At 44.0% G+C, this 24,321-nt stretch overlaps 1 protein-coding gene across 1 annotated transcript in view; it reads right to left on the bottom strand.

The window, feature by feature from the left end:
• HIF1AN (hypoxia inducible factor 1 subunit alpha inhibitor) overlaps positions 1 to 22,930 on the bottom strand; it is a 46,740-nt gene extending 23,810 nt beyond the window's left edge. Inside the window, exon 1 of the mRNA XM_073596589.1 lies at positions 22,601 to 22,930. Coding sequence (XP_073452690.1) covers positions 22,601 to 22,786 — 186 coding nt within the window. The 5' untranslated portion in view covers positions 22,787 to 22,930. The remainder of the gene's footprint in view (positions 1 to 22,600) is intronic.
• Between the last annotated feature and the right edge of the window lie 1,391 nt (positions 22,931 to 24,321).

Below are 24,321 nucleotides of genomic sequence, written 5' to 3'. Positions count from 1 at the left end.
ATCGGCTCCGGGTGCAGGCACTGGCATCTTCACTAAGGGCTTCACAGCCCGTTTCCTACTGCGCATGTGTGAGTCGTGTTGTGCTTTCTGAATGGTCCCTGCTGTCTTCTGGGACCTGTGTCTCACAGAAGGCAGCGTGGGAATGAAGGAGGCGCCGGAAGTTTCATAGATCACCGCACAAAGATGCAGCGATTTTACACGGAAGTGGGTGCGGACACCTGGTTTTGGCAGGTATCCGCTCCCCCCCCCCGAAAGGTGCTAAATGTGGCAGCGGAGGGGTGGAGGAAGCAAACAAGTGGAGCTTCCACCTTAGGGTGGAGTTCCGATTTAAGTAAAAATAAATAAATAAATACATTTCTGTATGAGAAATACAGTGTACCAACGTTTGTTACTATTTCATGGGCGCACGCAAGTATAAGGTTTGACATGTTGGGTATCTATTTACTCAGTGCAACCTCAGGTTTTACATTTTACCAAACAATTGGGTAATTTATTGCGTTTTTGTCCTTCTAAAATTAACTTTTAATGTGTTTTTTTCTGAAATGTTGTGTTTCCTAGACCTTTGCGAAAATATTGTGTAACAGAAAAAATTGGAACTACCACTATTTTATTCTCTAGAGTGTCTGCTTTCAGAAAACATATGTTTGGGAGTTTCATGTAATCTTCAGGCCTAAAATGATTTTTTAAACGTGCAAAAACAGCTCTGGCTGTGAAAGGGTGAAAGGATAAGTTCACTTTACATGTTCCACCCTTAAGATTTGTTAGTTAAAAAAACTGGCTCCTAGATTCAAAGCAAATTTGTTAAAGGGGTTGTAAAGGTTCACGTTTTTTCACCCTAATGCATCCTATGCATTAAGGTGAAAAAACATCCGACAATACCGGCCCCCCCATTTTACTTACCTGAGCCTGTTCACCAGCTGCGCTCGCCCCCGATTTCCTCTTCGCCGCTCAGCCTGGCCGTTGATTGGCTAGAGTGGATGGATTGAAAGCAGCACAGCCATCGGCTCGCACTGCTGTCAATCACATCCAATGACGCGGCGCGGCCGAGTGATACAGTCAGCGGCTATAGCCGCCAGCTGTATCACGGGAGTGTGCCCACAAGAACTAAACACCATGCAAGAGAGCTCGCATGAAGGTGTTTAGTTCTTGCAGGGAGGAGCTGAGGCAGCCGCCGAGGGACCCCAGAAGACCAGGTTCGGGGCCACTCTATGCAAAACGAGCTGCACAGTGGAGGTAAGTATAACATGTTTGTTATTAGGAAAAAAAAAAAAAAAATTACCTTTACAACCCCTTTAAGCCCTGCACTATATTGCATATTCTGCATAACCTTCCTCAGACACTCTTGTGGAACCACCCAGTTACTCCTTCATCCCACCCAGCTGGGGAAAAAAAAATCTGATAGCCTTCAACTTGTGTTCCCTTTTTTTGAAGCACAGGCTTGCTTTAACATATAGGTAGAAGATGGAAATGTGCTTACGCGGCACGTAAGGTTTTTAAAAACGTGGGGCTAATGAACACAGGCTGCTAATTGATCTCAGGAAAGAAAACAGCACGACTGGTAACCTGAAAGGATTGGTAAACAAATGATACACAAGTAGTGGTTCATTAACTAGGACTCAAGAACGCATGTTATCAGATAAGTCTGCCATTCAAGCTTGCTGTACCAGACATGTAATCTCTTTGCTCAGGTTCACATTAGTACTAGAAGTGTCATTGCAGGATTGGCTTGTTACACATTTACAAGTGACAAGCCTACTGTATCTGTGAAATTGATCTAAGCGGGGATTAATAATGGGGATATACATTCCTGAGCAATGTTTGGGTTTGTGAACTTTAAGTGCAGAAGGCAGTGTGTTATTTCCAAGCCTTCAAGCAGTGTAAATATTGCTCTAATGCATTATCTACAATGCAGAGCCCAACTTTAATGTAGCCGCTCAATTCACCATTCCAAAGCACAGGATTTGACAAAACATTGCTGCCAAGTGGAAGTCCCATAAAACCACGAAATAAAGAATAAAAGCTCTTCTCTGAAACATAACATTGACAACAATTGGACCAGAGAAGAGGAGGATCTGGGCTTCTCTGGGCAAAACCAACTGCTCAGAGCAGGTAAGTAGAACATGTTTGTTATTTTAATTGAAGAAAAAAAAAAAACACAATGAGACTTTACAATCACTTTTTCCCTTTGTTCACACTGTAGTGAACACAGACATTGCATGTGATTCTCACCCACATTGCGGTGCTGATCACATGCGATGTCTGTGCAATGCAAATGAGACCATACAGTTGTATGGCTGAACTCGCATAAAAAAGGGGCAGGGACTTTTTTCCCCCCGCACTGTTATCAGCCCACACCCATGCGATCTGATTCCTGTCCGAATCCACAGTTCACATTGCAATCCGTGAACCGAACTGGGAGTGTCATTAATATTGTATTGACACCCGTAGCGGTTCACAGAAAACAGTTTGAACTGCTTGCGGGAGAGATGTGATGCGGGAATGCGCTGGAATCTCGCTGGTTCCCCATATCGCTACAGTGTGAACCCAGGCTAAAGCTGAACTCAAGCTTTTGTTACACTTTACATAGTTTGTTTAGGCCAAGCTGACCCAAACGCACTATGTCCCTCACTAACATGTGAGGCTGCTGGATGTGCGGTATAAATTGTATGCAGCTGAAGCTACCTCCAGCATACTGCACTGTGTTCCGGGTTTGAGCCGAGACCTTCCAGTCTCATACCTGGAAGACACTAGTCTATCTGAGCAACGTTCAGCCATTCATAGAAAGCGATGTATTCTAGCAATGAAAACAAAGCTTACTCTGATTGGCCAATTCAGAGAGGTTGTGACATCATCGGCCCACAGGACCTACCTAGATGGTGAAAGCAACACCTATCACTTGTTACCTTGTGTATTGTGTGAATTACTACCATTGGCAAAACACATTCTACATTCCTGGAAAAGCCATCTTAGAAAATCAAAGCATATCAGATTGTTTGAACAAATCTATCCTAACTAGGATAGAATAGCTGAAGTTCGAGAAAACACCCCCCTCTATAATCTCCCATTAACAGATATCTAAACAAAACACCTCAGATGGAGTTTCAGGCTTCCGTAGTCTACCAAAATGGCAAACAGAGTTTGGCTCCTTAACCGCTTGCCGACCGCCGCATGTACATATACGCCAGCAGAATGGCACGGCTGCGCAAATAGGCGTACCTGTACGTCTCTTTAAATTTGCCGTCGCGTGCACGCCACCGCGCGCGACCCTGCCACAAGCTCCGCGAGTAGGATCGCGGGTCCCACTGACTCGATGTCCACGGGAATACCCGCGATCGTCTCATGGTGCTGAAGAATGGGGAGATGCTAATGTAAACAAGCACCTCCCCGTTCTGCCTAGTGACACTGTCACTGATCATAGCTCCTTGTGATCGGGAGCGGTGATCAGTGACGTGTCACTCATAGCCACGCCCCCTAACAGTTAGAATCACTCCCTAGGACACATTTAACCCCTTCCTAACCAGCTAGTTAACCTTTTCCCTGTCAGTGTCATTTTTACAGTAATCAGTGCAATTTTATAGCACTGATCGCTGTAAAAATGACAATGGTCCCAAAAATGTGTCAAAATTGTCTGATGTGTCTCCCATAATGTCGTAGTCACGATAAAAATCGCAGATCGCCGCCATTACTAGTAAAAAAAAAAAATTAATAGAAATGCCATAAAACTAACCCCTATTTTGTAGACACTATAACTTTTGCGCAAACCAATCAATAAATACCTATTGCTATTTTTTTACCAAAAATATGTAGAAAAATACGTATCGGTCTAAACTGAGGAAAAAAATTTTGTTTGGGAGCCACGTGCAGTTGTCAGTTAAAGCGACGCAGTGCCAAATCACAAAAAGTGTTTTGGTTTTTGGACAGCCAAATGGTCCAGGGCTGAAGTGGTTAAGACCCCTTTCACACTTGGGCGTTTTTCAGGCGCTTTTGGGCTAAAAATAGTGCCTGAAAAATGCCCCCTTTTGCAGCCCCAGTATGAGAGCCCGAGTTCTTTCACACTGGGGCGGTGCGCTTGCAGGTTAGAAAAAATCCTGCAAGCAACATCTTTCGGGCAGTGGAGGAGCGGTGTATACAACACTCCTGCCCATTGAAATGAATGGGCAGCGGTGCCAAAGCGCCTGCAAAGCACTTCGGCAGCTAGGTTTTGCAGGCACTTTATGCAGCCGCTAGTGGGGGTTAAAAGTGACCCCCGCTGGCGGCCGAAAAGCGCCGCTATTACAGCGGTAAATTGTATCTGTTTATCTGCAGACTTCTCAACAGCTGTTCAAAGTAGGGCTGCAACTAACAATTATTTTCATAATCGAATATTTTTTTCGATTAATCAGATAAAAACCTCAACAAAAAGTTTGGTGTATAATTTAGTTAATATGTAAAGTTTTTTTTTTTTTTTAAAAAGACAATTTATTATTTCTATATGCATGGTAAATATAAACAACCAGCTATATGTTTAGGTATCAAAATATCCAAGAATAACAGACCTATATACAGTATCTCACAAAAGTGAGTACACCCCTCACATTTTTTTAAAATATGTAATGATATCTTTTCATGTGACAACACTGAAGAAATGACACTTTGTTACAATGTAAAGTAGTGAGTGTACAGCTTGTATAACAGTCTAAATTTGCTGTCCCCTCAAAATTACTCAACGCACAGCCATTAATGTCTAAACCGCTGGCAACAAAAGTGAGTACACCTCTAAGTGAAAATGTCCAAATTAGGCCCAAAGTGTCAATATTTTGTGTGGCCACCATTATTTTCCAGCACTGCCTTAACCCCCTTGGGCATGGAGTTCACCAGAGCTTCACAGGTTACCACTGGAGTCCTCTTTCACTCCTCCATGACGACATCACGGAGCTGGTGGATGTTAGAGACCTTGCGCTGCTCCACCTTACATTTGAGGATGCCCCACAGATGCTCAATAGGGTTTAGGTCTGGAGACATGCTTGGCCAGTCCATCACCTTTACCCTCAGCTTCTTTAGCAAGGCAGTGGTCATGTAGGTGTGTTTAGGGTCATTATGTTGAAATACTGCCCTGCAGCCCAGTCTCCAAAAGGGAGGGGATTATGCTCTGCTTCAGTATATCACAGTAAACATTGGCAGAACTGTAGCTCCCCAGTGCCCACAGCACTCATGCAGCCCCAGACCATGACACTCCCACCACCATGCTTGACTGTAGGCAAGACACACTTGTCTTTGTACTCCTCACCTGGTTGCCAGCACACACGCCGCTTGACACCATCTAAACCATGTAAGTTTATCTTGGTCTCATCAGACCACAGGACATGGTTCCAGTAATGCATGTCCTTAGTCTGCTTGTCTTTAGCAAACTGTTTGTGGGCTTTCTTGTGCATCATCTTTAGAAGAGGCTTCCTTCTGGGACGACAGTCATGCAGACCAATTTGATGCAGTGTGTGGTGTATGTTCTGAGCACTGACAGGCTGACACCCCACCCCTTCAACCTCTGCAGAAATGCTGGCAGTACTCATACGTCTATTTCCCAAAGACAACCTCTGGATATGACACTGAGCACATGCACTCAACCTCTTTGGTCGACCATGACAAGGCCTGTTCTGAGTGAATCCTTTCCTGTTAAACCATTGTATGGTCTTGGCCTCCATGCTGCAGCTCAGTTTCAGGGTCTTGGCAATCTTCTTATAACCTATGCCCTCCTTATGTAGAGCAACAATTCTTTTTTTCAGATCCTCAGAGAGTTCTTTGCCATGAGGTGTTGAACTTTCAATGACCAGTATGAGAGAGTGAGAGCGATAACACCAAATTTAACACACCTGAGAAGTGTAACACTAACGAGTCACATGACACCGTGAAGGGAAAATGGCTAATTGTTGCCAGTGGTTTAGACATTAATGGCTGTGTGTTGAGTTATTTTGAGGGGTCAGCAAATTTAGACTGTTATACAAGCTGTACACTCACTACTTTACATTGTAGCAAAGTGTCATTTCTTCAGTGTTGTCACATGAAAAGATATAATAAAATATTTACAAAAATGTGAGGGGTGTACTCACTTTTGTGAGATACTGTGTATGTGTATATACAGTATCTCACAAAAGTGAGTACACCCCTCACATTTTTGTAAATATTTTATTATATCTTTTCATGTGACAACACTGAAGAAATGACACTTTGCTACAATGTAAAGTAGTGCTGGCAACAAAAGTGAGTACACCCTAGAGCTGCAAGATTCTGGCCAAAATGAGAATCACAATTTTTTTGCTTAGAATAAAAAAAATCAAGATTCTCTCACAATTCTCACGACGTAAAATCTTTCACATTATCCAAAAAAATTTGGGCTAACTTTACTGTTTTTTTTTTTTTTTTTTTTAATTCATTAAAGTAATTTTTTCCAAAAAAATTGCATTTGAAAGACTGCTGCGCAAATACAGTGTGACATAAAATATTGCAACAACCACCATTTTATTCTCTAGGGTCCCTACTAAAAAATATATATAACATTTGGGGGTTCTAACTTAAGTAATTTTCTAGCAAAATAAAAGGATTTTAACTTGAAACCAACAAATGTCAGAAAAAGGTTTAGTGTTTAAACTTTCCTCACTTACACAGAAGTCTATTCCATTAACAAATTGTTACAATATTTCTACTCAAGTTTCACAGCTAAAGAATGTTGATTCTTTGCAGACTGCCCGGTTTTTCTCTTCCTTTCTTTTGACGTGTGGATTCAGAAGAGCAGAGAGAATTCTTTGTATACCAAGAATCGTGACACACTTTTATCAAGATCACAACGGGAGAAAATCACAATAACGATTCTTGACAATTAATCGTGCAGCTCTACGGTATATACGAGGTCTAAACACACACACAGTATACGGTATATACGAGGTCTATATACACACACACAGTATATATATATATATATATATATATATATATATATATATATATATATATATATATATATATATATATATATACACACACACACACACACACACACACACACACACATACATACACACAGTGGGGACGGAAAGTATTCAGACCACCTTAAATTTTTCACCTTTTGTTATATTGCAGCCATTTGCTAAAATAATTTAAGTTAATTTTTTCCTCATTAATGTACACACAGCACCCCATATTGACATAAAAACACAGAATTGTTGACATTTTTGCAGATTTAATAAAAAAGTAAAACTGAAATATCACATGGTCCTAAGTATTCAGACCCTTTGCTGTGACACTCATATATTTAACTCAGGTGCTGTCCATTTCTTCTGATCATCCTTGAGATGGTTATACTGATTGGACTTGATTAGGAAAGCCACACACCTGTTTATATAAGACCTTACAACTCACAGTGCATGTCAGAGCAAATGAGAATCATGAGGTCAAAAGGAACTGCCTGAAGAGCTCAGAGACAGAATTGTGGCAAGGCACAGATCTGGCCAAGATTACAAAAAAATTTCTGCTGCACTTAAGGTTCCTAACAGCACAGTGGCCTCCATAATCCTTAAATGGAAGACGTTTGGGATGACCAGAACTCTTCTTAGAGCTGGCCGTCCGGCTGAACTGAGCTATCGGGGGAGAAGAGCCTTGGTGAGAGAGGTAAAGAAGAACCCAAAGATCACTGTGGCTGAGCTCCAGAGGTGCAGTCAGGAGATGGGAGAGAGTTGTAGAAAGTCAACCATCACTGCAGCCCTCCAGTCGGTGGAGGGCTGCAGTGGCCCAATGGAATTCTCTCCGGCAGAGTGGCCCGACGGAAGCCTCTCCTCAGTGCAAGACACATGAAAGCCCGCATGGAGTTTGCTAAAAAAAAAAAAAAAACACCTGAAGAAAGATGGTGAGAAAAAAGATTCTCTGGTCTGATGAGACCAAGATAGAACTTTTTGGCCTTAAAATGGTTGTAAACCCTTACAGACCACTATGACCTACAGGGAAGCCTAGACTGTGTTCTGTGTGGAGGGGGGTGCATCCCTTCCCTCGAATCAGCTCTCAGAGCTCTCTTTACTGAGTTCTGCAGAGTGTAATTTCAGCTCTCCACCCGCTTTTTTCTGAACTTTAAGACAGGCTTTGTATATTCTGCACTTTGAACTTGGGCTGAAACAACTAATCAACATATATGATTAGTTGGTCAGCCGTTTTAGTTGACCTGCATTCAGAATACACTATTTCTTTCTGAAATCCACAACCAGCTACTTAGTCTTTGTCACATTTAGATATAGATGATTAACCTCACACCATGTGATAAAGCTCTCCACCACAGTTCTATACTCCTCTTCCCCATCCCTGATACATCCCACTACTGCATAGTCATCAAAAAACTTCTGAAGATGGCATGAGACCAGGGTGGATTTGATTTAAATTAAGTCGATTTAAAATCACTAGTAAAAAGGCTTGATTTAAATCAACTCGATTTAAAACATAATTTTTAAAGAGCAACTTTCATCTCTGTCCTGCAGCAGCTCCTCCTCCTCTGACCCGCTGTTGACTCACAGACAGTCCCATCCACTTTAATGGGACGGCTGGTGTGGCGAAAGTGACACAACAAGATGAGAGACGTGGCGGCAGCAGGTGAGTGGATGCCCGTTAACACACGCTCTCATGATGGATCTGAAATGTCAGGTGCTCTTTAAATGTAAGAACTTATTCTTGCTGGTAGTTAGAATCTTTAATATTTGCAAACAAAATGAAGCTTTCCTACCTATTTAGAATAATAAGCTGTCAGGTTAGTAAAACAGAGATAACGGATAAAAAAAAAAATCAGATTGAAAAAAAAAAAAAAAAAAACAAACATTGATTTTTATCCACCCTGCAAGAGACAGTCATATCTGAAATCAGTGGTATAGACAGTAAAAAGAAAAGGGAGAGAGAACTGTCCCTTGTGGAACCTCAATACTGCTGATCACCCTATCTGTCTTGCAAACGCACATACTGCAGTCTTCCTGTCAGGTAATCTACAATCCATGACAGAAGAGAAACATCAACCTGTATTGCTGCTAGCTTCTCGTCCAAAAGATCCGGCCTGATAGTATTAAAAGCACTGTAGAAGTAAAAAAAAACATGACCCTCACAGCGCTTGCTGACTTATCCAGGTGTGCATACATGCAATTTAACATGAAAATTATAGCACCCTCAACCCTCAGTCTTGGCTAGTATATGAACTGCAAAGGGTCTAAGCATTTACTAACCATGGGTCGTAACTAGGATTGCACCGATACTAGTATCCATGCCGATACCGAGTATTTGCCCGAGTACTTGTACTCAGGCAAATGCTCGCAATGCCTAATCTGATACCTTTGCATTAAGAAACGGCTGCGCTCGCTCCCAGAAGTCAGTGAGCAGAGAGAGTCCTGGTAGCAGCGGAAGGTAAGCTTGCAGGTGTGGGTCGCAGCCGCATGTACCGCCCGTCAGAACCAATGACCCAGGTCGTCAGAATCATTAACGGAAGTGACGGCCCATGTCTCCCTTGGAGATTGAACACTGGCAACGCTCATCTGGGTACATCCTGCACTCGGTCACAAAACAGCAGGGGACATCTTGTTACACCCAGCTCATATAGTTCACTAACTATTTGGGCTGGGTGTAACAAGATGTCCACTGCTGCCTTCTAACTATAGGCTTACTGAGGCTGAGTGCAGGGTATAGCAAGATGGCGTCATAATACTTGTATACTCTTTATACATTGTAATACATTTTATCATGCCAGGCTGCAAGCAATTGCCAATACAATCAGTGCTGCATTTCACTGCCACTGCCTGCCCATCAGTTCCGCCCATCAGTGCCGCCCATCAGTGCCACCTATCAGTGCCACCAATCAGTGCCACCAATCAGTGCCACCAATCAGTGCCACCAATCAGTGCCACCAATCAGTGCCAGCCAATCAGTGCCAGCCATCAGTGCCAGCCATCAGTGCCAGCCATCAGTGCCAGCCATCAGTGCCAGCCATCAGTGCCAGCCATCAGTGCCAGCCATCAGTGCCAGCCATCAGTGCCAGCCATCAGTTAGTGGCACCTATTAGTGCTGCAAATCAGTGCCCACCAGTGCTGCAAATCAGTGCTGCAAATCAGTGCCCAGTGTGTGCCATTAGTGCTGCAAATCAGTGCCACATATCAGTGCCACCTATTAGTGCTGCAAATCAGTCAAACAAAACAAAAGGGTCCTTGAGCGCTAAAACTGTCAATCATCTATGGATGTGTGCTCATGCTGGAGAATATACGTGTAAGAAAAAGCTGAAGCCCAGTGCAGCCGCCAACCACTGGAAAATGTGAACAGGACATAAAAAACACAAAGATGCGCTCTATGGGACAAGCGTAAGAATTTGCAGACCTTATGCCAAGAAAAGTTAATTTATTTGATGCACACTTGGAAAATTTAAAAACAACCGTCAATGGTAATGAAATTGTAGAAATTTGCAAAAGCAATAATAAAAACCAAATTGCCATTATTGATATACTGTGAAGAAAATATATACACGATACCACCAAGAAGTACAGATGACAAGGGGCTAACATCAACCGCCATGCTTCAACTCTCGGTCATAGGTTAGGCCACCAGATCTCCAGGGGAGCTGCCAGGATGAGAAGACCAGAGTCACAATTGTGAGTCCGGTGGCTGGTCAAGGGTGTCAAGCCCGTTGTGTCGCGGGAGGTGTATTATAGTGCACTCCGCTGGAGGATGGACTCAAAAAAGCCGATCGGACTGACCGAGGCCAGGCGCCCTGGATGACGTGGAAGTCAGGCCGGAAGCGGAGATGGCCGGGATATATTGTGTATCGAGGTGGATCGCAAGCTTGGTGTTGCCGTGACCACTGTGGCTTACATGTTTTGCGTGCCTGCGCCTTATCAAAGTCCCTAAAACAAGTCTTTCCAAGGTCTTTATGATGTGGGAGGCCAAAGCCACTAATCTATAATCATTGGAGCCACAAGGACGTGGTATCTTTGGCACAGGGACTAGACAGGACGTCTTCCACAACACAGGAACCTTTCGTAGACTTAAGCTCAAGTTAAAGACCTGTTGAAGAACACTCCCCAGCTGGTCTGCACATGCCCTAAGCACCCTGGGACTAACGCCATCAGGGCCTGCTGATTTCACTGCCTTAGGTCTCTTCAACTGTCTACTCACCTGATCAGCTGTAAAAGACATTGATGCACTTTCCTGTAAAGGAGGGAGAGAGTTGTTCATATAAAAAGAACCACCAGTAAAAGTATCCAATAGGAGTGAATCAAAACACAGATTAAAAGGTGGAAGGACATCTAGTAAACTCTCCTACAGCTTTGTGTTGACTCTGAGGGAGTTAAAGCCAAGGCCTCCGAATCAAATCTATTAAAAAAAATGGTTCCGTTCATTTGCCCTCCACATCACACCTAGCCCATCCACCAACCTGCTTAAGACCTGTTATGGTTCTCATGCCACTCCAGAGCTCTCTTTTTGTTTTGCTTGAGTGTCCACTTCAGCTTTCTCCTATATTTCTCCTTAGCCTCTCTAATCTTTATCCTCAGGTCCCTCCGAATCATTTTTAACTCCTCCCTATTACCCACTCTAAAAGCCATCTTCTTGGAGTTGAGAATATCCTTCATATCCCTAGTTATCCACTGTTTATTATTTGACAGGAATTCTAAATGACAATGTGGCTACTGGAACTGCTGGCTATACACTAGTTGAATTTCATTTCAAATTCTTCATTTTAAGATCATGCCATTTTCTAACTGTTAGTGGGATCAAATCAAAGTTAATTTTTAACCATCGTGATGAGAAAATGAGAAATCACAGAATTGAACATTTTACTAGATCAAAGCAATTTCTAACAGCCTATGTGTTTTTTGTTCAGGAAATTCCATCATCCCAAAACTGAATGGTAAAAGCATTACTTTTTGCAGTTCATTCTGCACTCTTGTGATCTGCTTTCAGCAGACAGCAGTACTTTCAAAAACAACATTTGTCCAGTCGTTGAACGTACAAATAATTTTTACACAAATGTTCACAAGAAAAAATCATACAAATGTTCTCTTGACTATCTACCAGTGTATAGACAGCTTTAAGCAAAGAGTGAAGCGTGTGGGAGGATGGATTTCTGCTTGTAAGCTGCAGAATGTCTGTCAGAATCACATTTTGTAGATTTGTGGGCTACAGCTGCACACATTCACAGATCTCTTATCTGTAACATGCAGATCTGGTCCCTTGTGAAGCAGTGATGCAAATCTTGACATACAGGGAAATCTTCCTCCAAGATTTTAAGCCGAGTATTCCAAGTTTTTTTTTTTCCTCCCCTTCTTCCTCATTCCTTTGCTCCCCTTACGGTTTACAGATCTCATGCTATAAGTGGAATCTCTTCATTTGACTGCAGCAGCATTCAATTCATTTCATTCGTAGAGTGTCTCAACAAAGACCATTGGTAATAATGCACGTGTCAGAACTATCAGTGTGCTAAAGGCAACTAAAACAGAACATGAAGAACCTGGAACGTGCCCAGGGTTTAATATACTGAAAATGATTACAGACAACTGAATTTGCCAGTGATCAATGACTAATGCAGGCTAGTGTCATTCTGCAATGATGAGATTGCATTCAGCCCATAGTGATGCAGAATTAGGAATGTGCATATGACCTTAGTCAGGTAATGCAGTACAGCTCATTTTAAGTAACAGCACAGTGATCTCTGTATAATAAGCTCTTAATGTGTTGCCTACTGATGAGCAAGGGCATATTGATGAAGCATGGAATTCACCCTGGCATTAGTTTATATCTTAAAGCAATATTAAACCTTTTTTTTTTTCTCTTAAGAAAACATGTTATGCTTATCTGCTCTGTGCAATGGTTTTGCACAGAGCAGCCCTGATCCTCTTTTTCTGAGGTCCCCAGCCAGCACTTCAGGTTCCTCCTCTTCGCCAGTTCCCCCACCGTGTATGCTCACTCCTGAACGCCATTGGCACAGACAGCGTGAGTCAGCTCAGCCCCCCGTGTCACAGCATTTGACTGACTGCCATTGGCTCCCGCTGCTATCTATCGGCCCAACAAGGAGCGAGACAGCAGCGTGAGCCACTGCACATCGCTGGATAGGACTCAGGTAAGAAAGGGGGGGGGGCAGGGGAGAAGCTGCAGCACAGAAGGTTTTTCACTTTAAAGGACAGAATGCATTAACAGGTGAAAAATCTTCAAGTGTTACTAAACCTTTAATTTTTTTTTTTACATTAAAATAACAAACATGTTATACTTACCCGCTCTGTGAAATGGTTTTGCACAGATCAGCCTGGATCCTTCTGTTCTCGGGTCACATGCCGGCGGTCCAGGCCCCTCCCTCCTGCTGGGGTGCCCCCACAGCAAGCAGCTTGCCTAAGAAGGCGCGTTCCCAAGCCGTGGCTCTGTGTGTCCATTCACACATGGAGCCGTGGCTCAGCCATGCCCCCTTCGTTTCCTGATTGGCTCACTGGCTTTGCACACAGAAGGGGGGCTGCTGCACACAGAAGGAAGGTAAAAAAAACCTTGTGCCTTTACAACCACTTTAAACACGACTGCAGATTAGGGTGTTGAATATAATCGTAGCATCGATGCATCGCGATTCGGGTGTCCACGATGCGGCATCGATGCAACGACCGCCATTAATCAATTGCCAGGCAATGTCATCCCGACATGCCATGCCCCTCCTGGGAGAACGCTCCCATCGTATTTCACTTACAAGTTTTAAACTGTGTCTTATTCAATCCTGTGTTATAGTGCATTAAATGACCCACTGTACATGCCTTTTAAAAAATATGTAGCTACATACTGCATTTCAGAAAGGGATGCACCGAATGGGTTTTTGGGTGCCGAAACCGATACTGAAAATAAATCTTCCTTGACCCCGAAAACCGAAACAGCATCGAAAACCGAAAGTGACTGTTTTTAAAAAATATTTTTATACAGGAGATGGCCAGAGACTGGGGACACGGTACTGGAGATGGCCAGAGACTGGGGACACGGTACAGGAGATGGCCAGAGACTGGGGACACGGTACAGGAGATGGCCAGAGACTGGGGACACGGTACAGGAGATGGCCAGAGACTGGGGACACGGTACAGGAGATGGCCAGAGACCGGGGACACGGTACAGGAGATCAATGCAGCCTCACAAGTGCCTGTCAGATGCAGCCTACCAGTCAGTTGTAGCAGCCTGTCTGTGCCCGTCATGCAGCCTCACCAGTGCCCGTGTCCATATGTAGCAGCCCACCAGTGCCCATGCCATGCAGCCCCACCAATGCCCGTGCCCATGCTATGCAGCCTGCCAGCGCCCATCTTATGCAGCCTCCCCAGTGCCTGGTAATGCGATGTCACATTGTGTGTCAGATCTGAATCGCCGTGCAGCCAGTTTCATCCTGGTACGCCCCTCAGAGTCTCCCTCCCTCCTCCTCCTCTCACTTCTCGTTTATTCTGATACAGGAATACACCTGTATATAGTCCGTGTGCTTTACAGCCTTTGTCAATGGGCTTTTATTTGCTTAAAAAGGGTTTACATTACTATGAAAGTCTATGAAAATGCAAAAGCATTTTAAAACAAACAGGTCAAATCCAGGTCTGATGAAGGTCAACAGCAAGTCAAATGCATCTATCAATGATTTAAGAATGACCTCAGAAGCATCCCTTGTCAAAATTTGTTTGTTTATTGAATTTCAACAATTAGTATACATAAGTACATATGGTGGCAGCAAAAGAAAAGATCACATATATGGTAATAATATTGTTTTAGTTCCAACATAAACTAAAAGTAGTTTAAAACAATTTTAGCATGGATCTAACTACTCAAAAGATTACGTCATACATTGTAGAAGAAAGGATAAAACCAACTTAGACCAGGTTCATATAAGATGACCTCAGATTAAAAAAAAAAAAAAAAAAAAAAAAAAAAAAAAAAGGTCTTAATTATCAAAAGTATAGTTTTTAAATAAAATAAAAAAGAAATTATAGAATCTAAAATCTTATACTACATACTGGAACTATGTACCATTGGTATAATGATAACCAAGGAAACAAAAGTTCTGCTACCAGAACTATATAAAGAGTAAATTAAAAGAAGAGAGCAAGAATAGGGGGAAAAAGTAGAAGATAAAAGAAAAAGAAAGTAGTCTCTAGAGAAAAAATAGATGGGGAAGAAAGAAATGAGAGGTAGTAGGGGTCCCCAGGGTAGTACATGGTAATAAACACATACCATGAACGTAGAGAATAGAAGTATAAATCGAGATTACCAAGGTCTTAGGCCTCATGCACACGAGACGCCGGTGCAAACTCTGCTGAACACATGTTTTTAAAAGCTGAAACCGGCGTTTAGAAACGCCCGTTTTGCCGCGTTTGCGTCTAGAAGCGTCTGCAGAGCAGAGAATGACATTTTGCGACCCAACTTTGGGGCCCCGTATCTCGGTGTCACTTGGTGCTAGGAAACCCAAATTTGGTGTGCTAACACACAACTAGCACTACAACATATCCAAATTTGGGGTTCCTAGCACTAAGTGGCCCCGAGATATGGGGCCCCAAAGTCGGGTTGCAAAATGTCAAGCACTTCTGCAGCAGAGCATGACATTTTGTGGCCCAATTTTGGGGCCCCATATCTTGGGGTTACTTTATGCTAGGAACCCCAAATTTGGATATGTTGTAGTGCTAGTTCAACAGTGTTTGCATACCAAATTTGGGGTTCCTAGCACTAAGTGGCCACGAGATATGGGGCCCCAAATTTGGGTTATAAAAAACACTTATAAACGCAAACCCGGCTAAATGCGGTACCGGCGTTTAGCCGCGTTTGGCGTGGAAAACGTTTGCGTTTGAACCCATTTTTTACTTCTGGAAAAACGAGGTTAAACGCAACTGCCTAAAAACGCCAAAAAACAAGACTGTGTACATGGACACATAGGATAACATTGAATGGGTTCAGGGGCAGTTGAAAAAAAGTGTCCAACTGCCTCTGAACACGAGTTTAACAGCGTCTCGTGTGCATGAGGCCTAAGTAGGGAAGCATCAAAATTGGAAGGTAAAAAGTGAGTCACCCAGGGATTCCATACATTCTCAAAGTTGGATTATTTATCTTCAGTTATAGCCTCTGTTTTGGCATGGATCATTGCTTGATTGCTTCTATTTTTAGTTTCAGCAATGATTAAGGATGGGGATTTCCAAGCTTTGGCAATTGTTTGTTTTGCGGCTGTAGTGATCTGTAATAGGAGTTTGAATTGGTGGTAGTAGAGAGTGGCCGGTTTTAGGTTCAAAGGGGTATTGCAGGATCAGAATTGATAGGGATTTCAAACAGTGTTGAAAGCATAAGAAATACATCTTTCCAGAATTTTTTTGCTATTGGGCAATCCCACCAAGTGTGGAGATGCGATCCAAGATCACCACAGCCACGAAAACAAGATGGAGAATAATATGGAGCATATTTCACAATTCTGACAGGGACAAAATACCACCGTGTGAGCACTTTGTAATTTGTCTAAGGCAGCTATATTTTGTGAAGATGAAGCTAGTTGTGATCGAAATCTTATACCAATCGGCTTCTTTCAACGAAAACCCAAGATCCATCTCCCAACTTAGCCATACATGATGGTGGGTCTGAGTTGGGTTTCGAAACATCCGAAACGGATGCCACCGACACAAGCCCGTTGACATAGGCCCTAATAAATGTGCCATTTTTTGGAAAGTAACTCTATTCTGTCCCATAGTTTCCATTCTGTATTGCTGGAGGTAGTGTACAGAATTAGACATGACAGCATATTATATATTCCAAAAACACCAGCCAGATGAGCAGAAAAGCAGCCAGGTCTGTGGCAAAGGAATTTAAAATGCCCCAGTGCCAAGACTAGGGACATTAAAGCAAACTTGTCAGGGGGTTACAAATATGCCAACAGCACTACCTTGTAAAGCAGAGGTAGGCAACCTTTCTGAGGCAGGGATCGACCTGGACGACCCGAATAAGATCAAAGTCAAAAACCATTTTGGGATCCCCGGACCCAAAGGCCTTGGGGGGGGGGGGGGGTTTATCTCCTTGGTCTTTCCATGAGATCACGCCACCATTTTTTTCTATCAGGTGACCCTTATTTTATTAGCCATTGATCCCCCCATTCCTTTTTATCCTCTCAACCTTTGTATACCCTGTGTGTTTGTTTTGTTTTATTTTTCTTACAATGACCAAAATAATTGTCTTCAGTAGTAACTGGCTCTGTGAAAGGGCACAATATTGGGTGCTGTTTATTAATCTGCTCCTTTAGAGAGCTAGAAGAGGCTTTGTGTCAAAATGTACGCTATGCATAAAAAAGAGCTGTTTTATTCATTTTCTCAATACAAAGTAGAAGTAAGATCAAAGATCACCGGGGTTTGGCACCCTTTTTTTAACCACTTACGGACTGGGCCTATTTTTCAGACTCGGTGTCTGCAAGTTAAAATCATTTTTTTTGCTAGAAAATTAATTAGAACCCCCAAACATTATATATATTTTTTCTAACACCCTAGAGAATAAAATGGCGGTCATTTCAATACTTTCTGTCACACCGTATTTGCACATCGGTCTTACAAGCTCACTTTTTTGGAAAAAATACACTTTTTTGAATTAAAAAAAATAAGACAACAATAAAAAGTTAGCCCAATTATTTTTTATATTGTGAAAGATAATGTTACCCCGAGTAAATGGATACCAAACATGTCACGCTTCAAAATTGCACCCGCTCGTGGAATGGCAACAAACTTTTACCCTTAAAAATCTCCATAGGCGACATTTAAAAATTTCTACAGGTTACCAGTTTTGAGTTAGAGGAAGTCTAGGGCTACAATTATTGCTCTCGCTCTAACGATCGTGGCGATAACTCACATGGTGGTTTGAACACAGTTTTCATATGCGGGCGCTACTCACGTACGCGTTCGATTCTGCGCGCGAGCTCGTGGGGACGCTTTTCATTTTTCTTCCTTAGTTAAATGTTACTTTTTATTCCAACACTGTCCTTTTAAAAAAAATAAATACATTGGGCCACTTTTATTCCTATTACAAGGAATGTAAACATCCTTTGGAATAGAAAGAAAAGCATGACAGGACCTCTTGAATATGAGATCTGGAGTCAAAAAGACCTCAGATCTCATATTTACACTAAAATGCAATAAAAAAAAAAAAGTCATTTGAAAAAAAAACAAAACACAAAACAACATTTCTCCTTTAATAGTATTGGGCGGAAGTGACGTTTGACGTTGCTTCAGCCAGTCAATGCTATGGAGCCGAGTGGGGGCCCACCTTCTTCTCACTTGGCATCCAGCCAAACGGGAGAGGACAAAAAAAAAAACAAACACAATATTTTGTACTTTTTGCTATAATAAAAATATACCCAATTTTTTTTTTTTTTTTTAAAAAAGCTAATTTTTTCCTCAGTTTAGACCGATATGTATTCTTCTACATATTTTTGGTAATAAAGATCGCAATAAGCCTATATTGATTGGTTTACTCAAAAAAAAAAGCACTGATTACTGTGTAAATGTCACTGGCAGGGAAGGGGTTAACACTAGGGGGCGATCAAGGGCTTAACTGTGTTCCCTATTATGTGTTCTAACTGTGGGGGGAGGGGACTGACTATAGGAGATGACAGATTATTGTTCCTAGCTATTAGGAACTCACGATCTGCATCTCCTCACAGAACAGGGATGTGTGTGTTTACACACACATCCCTGTTCTGCCTCTCGTGCCCGCAACCGCCGGCCAGGAGCATCGGCATCCCTGCAATGCGGCGGCGCGCTCGCGCCTGCTATCCCGCTTAAAAGGAGCCGACGTACAGTTATAATAGCTCGTGAAATCGTGCCGACCTGCCACAGTACAATGACGGCGGCTGGTCGGCAAGTGGTTAAAGACTAAACCTTTTTCTGACACTTGTTGCTTACAAGTTAAAACCAGTATTTTTTGCTAGAAAATTACTTGGAACCCCCAAAGATTATATATATATATATATATATATATATATATATATATATATATATATATATATATATATATTTAGCAGAGACCCTAGAGAATAAAATGGCGGTTGTTTCAATATTTAATGTCACACTATATTAGCGCAGCGGTCTTTCAAAAGCAAAAATATACTTCAATGAAGTTAAAGAAAAAAGCTAAACAGTAAAGTTAGCCCAAATTTTGTGTGTAATGTGAAAGATGATGTTACGCCGTGAGAATCGTGATCTTTATTCTAAGCAAAAAAAAAAAAAAATTGTCATTCTCATTTTAGCCAGAATCCTGCAGCTCTACCGTGAAGGAGTTCATTTCCAAAATCCCTTTTGGGATCTGAATCCAAGCACCACAGTGTTCTACAAAACAATCTACAAGGAAACCAAACAGCTATATGGACAGAGGGACATTCTATAAACTAAACACAAGTCTGTAAAAAGCATTGGCCATAATCTGATGACTTCCACACACCATGCAACTTCCCTACTACACCAAATAAGCAGCATTAAAGCAGAGTTCCACCCAAAAGTGGAACTTCCGCTCATTTGTCTCCTTCCCCCCTCCGGTGCCACATGTGGCACCTTTCGGGGGGTGGAGTGCATACCTGTCTTTGACAGGTATCCTGTCCCCACTTCCAGGAGTCCAGGTCACGGCGAATTATGTCGGCGGCTTTCCCCGCTGCCTGGCCAGTAGGAGAGCACAGCGGTGCCTTGCGCATGCGCAGTAGGGACCCAGCATGAAGCCTTACTGGCAATGGCGGCGGCAGCACCCGACAGGTTAAGGAAACATCAGCTGTGGTGCCGACATCGCTGGACTCCAGGACAGGCAGGTGTCCTATTATTAAAAGTCAGCAGCTGCAGTATGTGTAACTGCTGGCTTTTAATTTTTGCAGGGATGGGCGGAACCTAAAACCCAACATTTCATATTCCTGATATGTGCCTGCTGTAACATGTACTGGTATGAAAAGTATCCTGTTCTCTTTGTATGAAATTCCTGGTGTTCCTGCTAGTCCCGCTGCTTTCCTATTAATAACTGACCACACTAGGTATGGTAGCACAGAGTGGTCAGTTATATAGGTGTGTAGGAACTCAGTCTGCTCTCCTCCAATGATCAGACATGTCCTGACCACAACCCCACCCCCACACACAGCCTTTCACTGAGAAGCTTAGTGTGCTACAGCAGTGGTCATCAACCATGTCCTCAGGGCCCACTAACAGGCCAGGTTTTATGTATTACCTTGGGGAAATGCAGACTAGAATACTGCAATCACTGAGCAGCAAATGATATCACCTGTGATGTATTTCAGTTATCTTGCAAACCTGGCCTGTTAGTGGGTCCTGAGGACGGGGTTGATGACCACTGTGCTACAGTGTCTCCTCGCCCAGCTCTTATGCAGCTGAGTACAGAGGGAATGTAATGACGTATTTAAAAAAAAAAAAAAAAAAAAAAAAAAAAAGGGGGGGAAATGTATTTATCATTTCTTTTTATATCTAAACACAAATGTTTTCCCTTTCATTTCTATTTTAAACTGAATGGATTGTTTTACAAGGTGATCTTTTACAATCATTTTAACTACCGTAGGTCACCCTGATGACCCAGCTAACCCTTCACGTCATACATTGGGTACATTTCTGCCCCAGACAAGTCATCAGGTTGCTTTCCCACTACAGAGCTCCCAACAACACTGAACCTATTACATGCTTCAGGTGCCTGGCAGGCCACCTGGTAGCTCACCTGCTGTGCTTTACCACTTAATGGCCCATCTGCTACAATCTAACCTATCTGGTGGCTCGCCTTGCCCATGCTGACCACCTGGTGGCCCACCTACACTGTTCCAACCACCTCCTAGCCCTTCTGGTGTGCTCTATTCTGGTAGCTCACCTGCCACACTCTGCCCACCCAGTGAACCCACCTGTCTCGCTATAACCACCTGGTGGGCCCGCTTCCTGTGCTCCAAGTGTCTGGCAGCCCACCAATTCTACTCTACCCACCTTGTAGACAACCTGCCCTGCTCTAATCACCGGGTCGGTGGCCTACCTGCCACGCTCCAACCACCTGGTATCCCATCTGCAGCGCTCCAACCTAGTGCTCACCTGCCATGCTCCGACGGAGCATGTCCCTCACCTGCTGCGCTACAAACGTCTGCCAGCCCACCTATTCTACTCTACCCACCTTACTCAAACCACCGGATCGGTGGCCCACCTGCCACGCTACGACCACCTGGTGACCCATCTGCAGTGCTTCGCCCCAATTTAGTGCTCACCTGCCATGCTCCTGCCAACCATGTCTCTCAACTGCTGCGCTAGAAGTGTCTGCCAGCCCACCTATTCTACTCTACCCACCTGCCTTAAACCACCGGGTCGGTGGCCCACCTGCCATGCTACAACCACCTGGTGACCCATCTGCTGCACTCCAACCTAGTGCTCACCTGCCATGCTCCAACCATGTCACTCACCTGCTGCGCTACAAGTGTCTGCCAGCCCACCTATTCTACTCTACCCACCTGTCTTACTCAAATCACTGGGTCGGTGGCCCACCTGCCGCGCTACAACCACCTGGTGACCCATCTGCAGTGCTTCGCCCAACTTAGTGCTCACCTGCCATGCTCCGACCGACCAAGTCTCTCACCTGCTGCGCTGTGTCTGCCAGCCCACCTATTGTATTCTGCCCACCTACCGTACTCAAACTCACGGGTCGGTGGCCCACCTGCCACGCTACAACCACCTGCTGACTCATCTGCAGTGCTTCACCAAACCTAGTGCTCACCTGCCATGCTCCGACCGACCATGTCTCTCACCAAGTGTCTGCCAGCCCACCTATTCTACTCTACCCACCTTGTAGCTGACCACACCTGCTCTAACCACTGGGTCGGTGACCTACCTGCTGCACTACATCCACCTGATGACCCATCTGCAGTGCTCCGACCAACCAGGTCTCTCACCTGCTGCGCTCCAAGTGTCTGGCAGCCCACCTATTCTACTCTACCCACCTGCCTTACTCAAATCACAGGGTCGGTGGCCCACCTGCCGCGCTACAACCACCTGGTGACCCATCTGCAGTGCTTCGCCCAACTTAGTGCTCACCTGCTATGCTCCGACCGACCAAGTCTCTCACCTGCTGCGCTGTGTATGCCAGCCCACCTGCCTTACTCAAACCCACGGGTCGGTGGCCCACCTGCCACGCTACAACCACCTGCTGACTCATCTGCAGTGCTTCAGCCAACCTAATGCTCACCTGCCATGCTCCGACCGACCATGTCTCTCACCAAGTGTCTGCCAGCCCACCTATTCTACTCTACCCACCTTGTAGCTGACCACACCTGCTCTAACCACTGGGTCGGTGACCTACCTGCTGCACTACATCCACCTGATGACCCATCTGCTGCGCTCCAAGTATCTGGCAGCCCATTTATTCCACTCTACCCATTGCTAATAACCCACCTGTCACACTCTCTGCCCCCTGGATGGACCCCCCTACCCAGCTGGTAACCCTTCCCTGACCTCTGCCCCCAGTACAGCACGTCCTCCCCTCCCCCATTGGACTACGTGACCTCTCCATGGCACTAGGCACAGCAGGTGATCAGAGGGTCCCACACACAATAAGAGGGGATCGGACACTTCCTCTGGAGAGGGCTCACCTCGTTATCGATCAGCTCTTCCGCTCTGGGGTCAGAGTGCTGCAGCCGCGGGATCTGTCGGCACTGGAACTGATAGGACCGTAACTGAGACTCATTCCACCCGGGACTTCGGGGCTCGGCCTCCCCACCACCGACTCTCCTCGTCTCAGCCACCACCTCAGCAGCCGACACCCCGGCCTCCGCCATCCCCCCCGGCGGCGCACAGACCTGGCTCCAGGACAACAAATACCGATCTACGGCCCCGGCCCGAGGAGGAACAACGATACGAGCGTTCACTGGTCAGAGCGTCAACCTACTACACAGCGCCCTCTGGCGGCACCTAGCGCGGACTGAGGCTCATAGTGTACAGCTGACACTCTCCATTGTCTGTTCAGCTTGCCTATTGCTGTTCTCTAGTACTGATTTGTATTCGTTATTAGAATATTGGGGGATCAATGGAGAAAGGAAGAACAATGAAAACCTATGCGTTCGTTTCTGTGCGTGAGCACGGAGAGATGAGGGCCCTTTACATTTTCTTTTATTATGTATTTTACTTTTTATTTTTACACCATTGCTTTATTTTTTTAATCACTTTTATTCCTATTACAAGGAATGTAAACATCCCTTGTAATAGAAATAAGGATGAAATGTCCTCTTTATGGAGAGATCTCGGATTAAAAAGACCTCAGATCTCTCCTTTCCCTTTTAAAAGCGATCAAAAACAATTTTTAAAAAATTGAAAACAAACATTGATTACTCGCCTGGACGGGAAGTGACGTCATGACGTCACTCTGGTCCTCCAAGACCATAGAGGTGATCAAAGTGGATCTACTCTTTGATTGCCAAAGCTGGCGGCACGGTCAGATCATTTCTCAGGCGTATTGGCGGAAACGGCTCGTGACCTGTTCGGAACGCTCTCATGAGAAAGCCAGCCGCCGGGTGTAAAAAACAATATCTTCAGTCATAATCCCGGTAAACCACTTGCAAACCACAGCATATATATATATACATACGTATTGCGGTCAGCAAGTGGTTAAAAATGACCTTTCCTTTTCAATCTGTCATTTTCTGTAAAATTCAATGCAATATGGCAACCTTTAGGCATTTCTGTACACCCCCAGAAATATAATTTCCTGCTTCTGTGATTGGCTCGCTGATTGTGTATCACTTTAATGTATTGTCTATTGACCCAACAGAACACAGTTTGGATCTTTCACAATTACAGCCCATATAGATGGCAGTAATGGCCTCATATTAAGTAATATCTTAATGGATAGATATGATGATATCTTGATATCTTTATGGATGGAAATTATGATATCTTGATATCTTTATGGATGGAAATTATGATATGGTGGTATCTTTATGGGTGTGGATCAGGGGTCTTCAAACTTTCTAAACAGTGGGCCAGTTTACTGTCCTTCAGATTTTAGAGGGGCCAGACTGTCACCAATGGAAGTAAACAATGCCGCAGCGTCATTGGGAGCAAACAACGCTCCAAGCTTTGTGGTCATTGGGAGTAGAAAGATCACATATTGCCTGTGGTTAGTATGAGGAGGAATAGTGCCCCATTTTTGGTGTCAGTGGGAGGAATAGTGCCCCATCATTAGTAATAGTGGAGGGAATAGTGCCCCATCGTTGGTGTCAGTGAAAGGAATAGGGCCCCATTGTTGGCATCAGTGGAAGGAATAGTGCCCTATCATTGGTAGTAGCGGAAGGAGTAGTGACCCATCGTTGGTGTC

The sequence above is a fragment of the Aquarana catesbeiana genome, linkage group LG08 (assembly GCF_042186555.1).
Source record: "Aquarana catesbeiana isolate 2022-GZ linkage group LG08, ASM4218655v1, whole genome shotgun sequence".
In the NCBI taxonomy this organism is placed as follows: Eukaryota; Metazoa; Chordata; class Amphibia; order Anura; family Ranidae; genus Aquarana; species Aquarana catesbeiana.
Note: the sequence above shows the minus strand (reverse complement) of the source record. Positions and strands in the feature narration are given on the sequence as shown.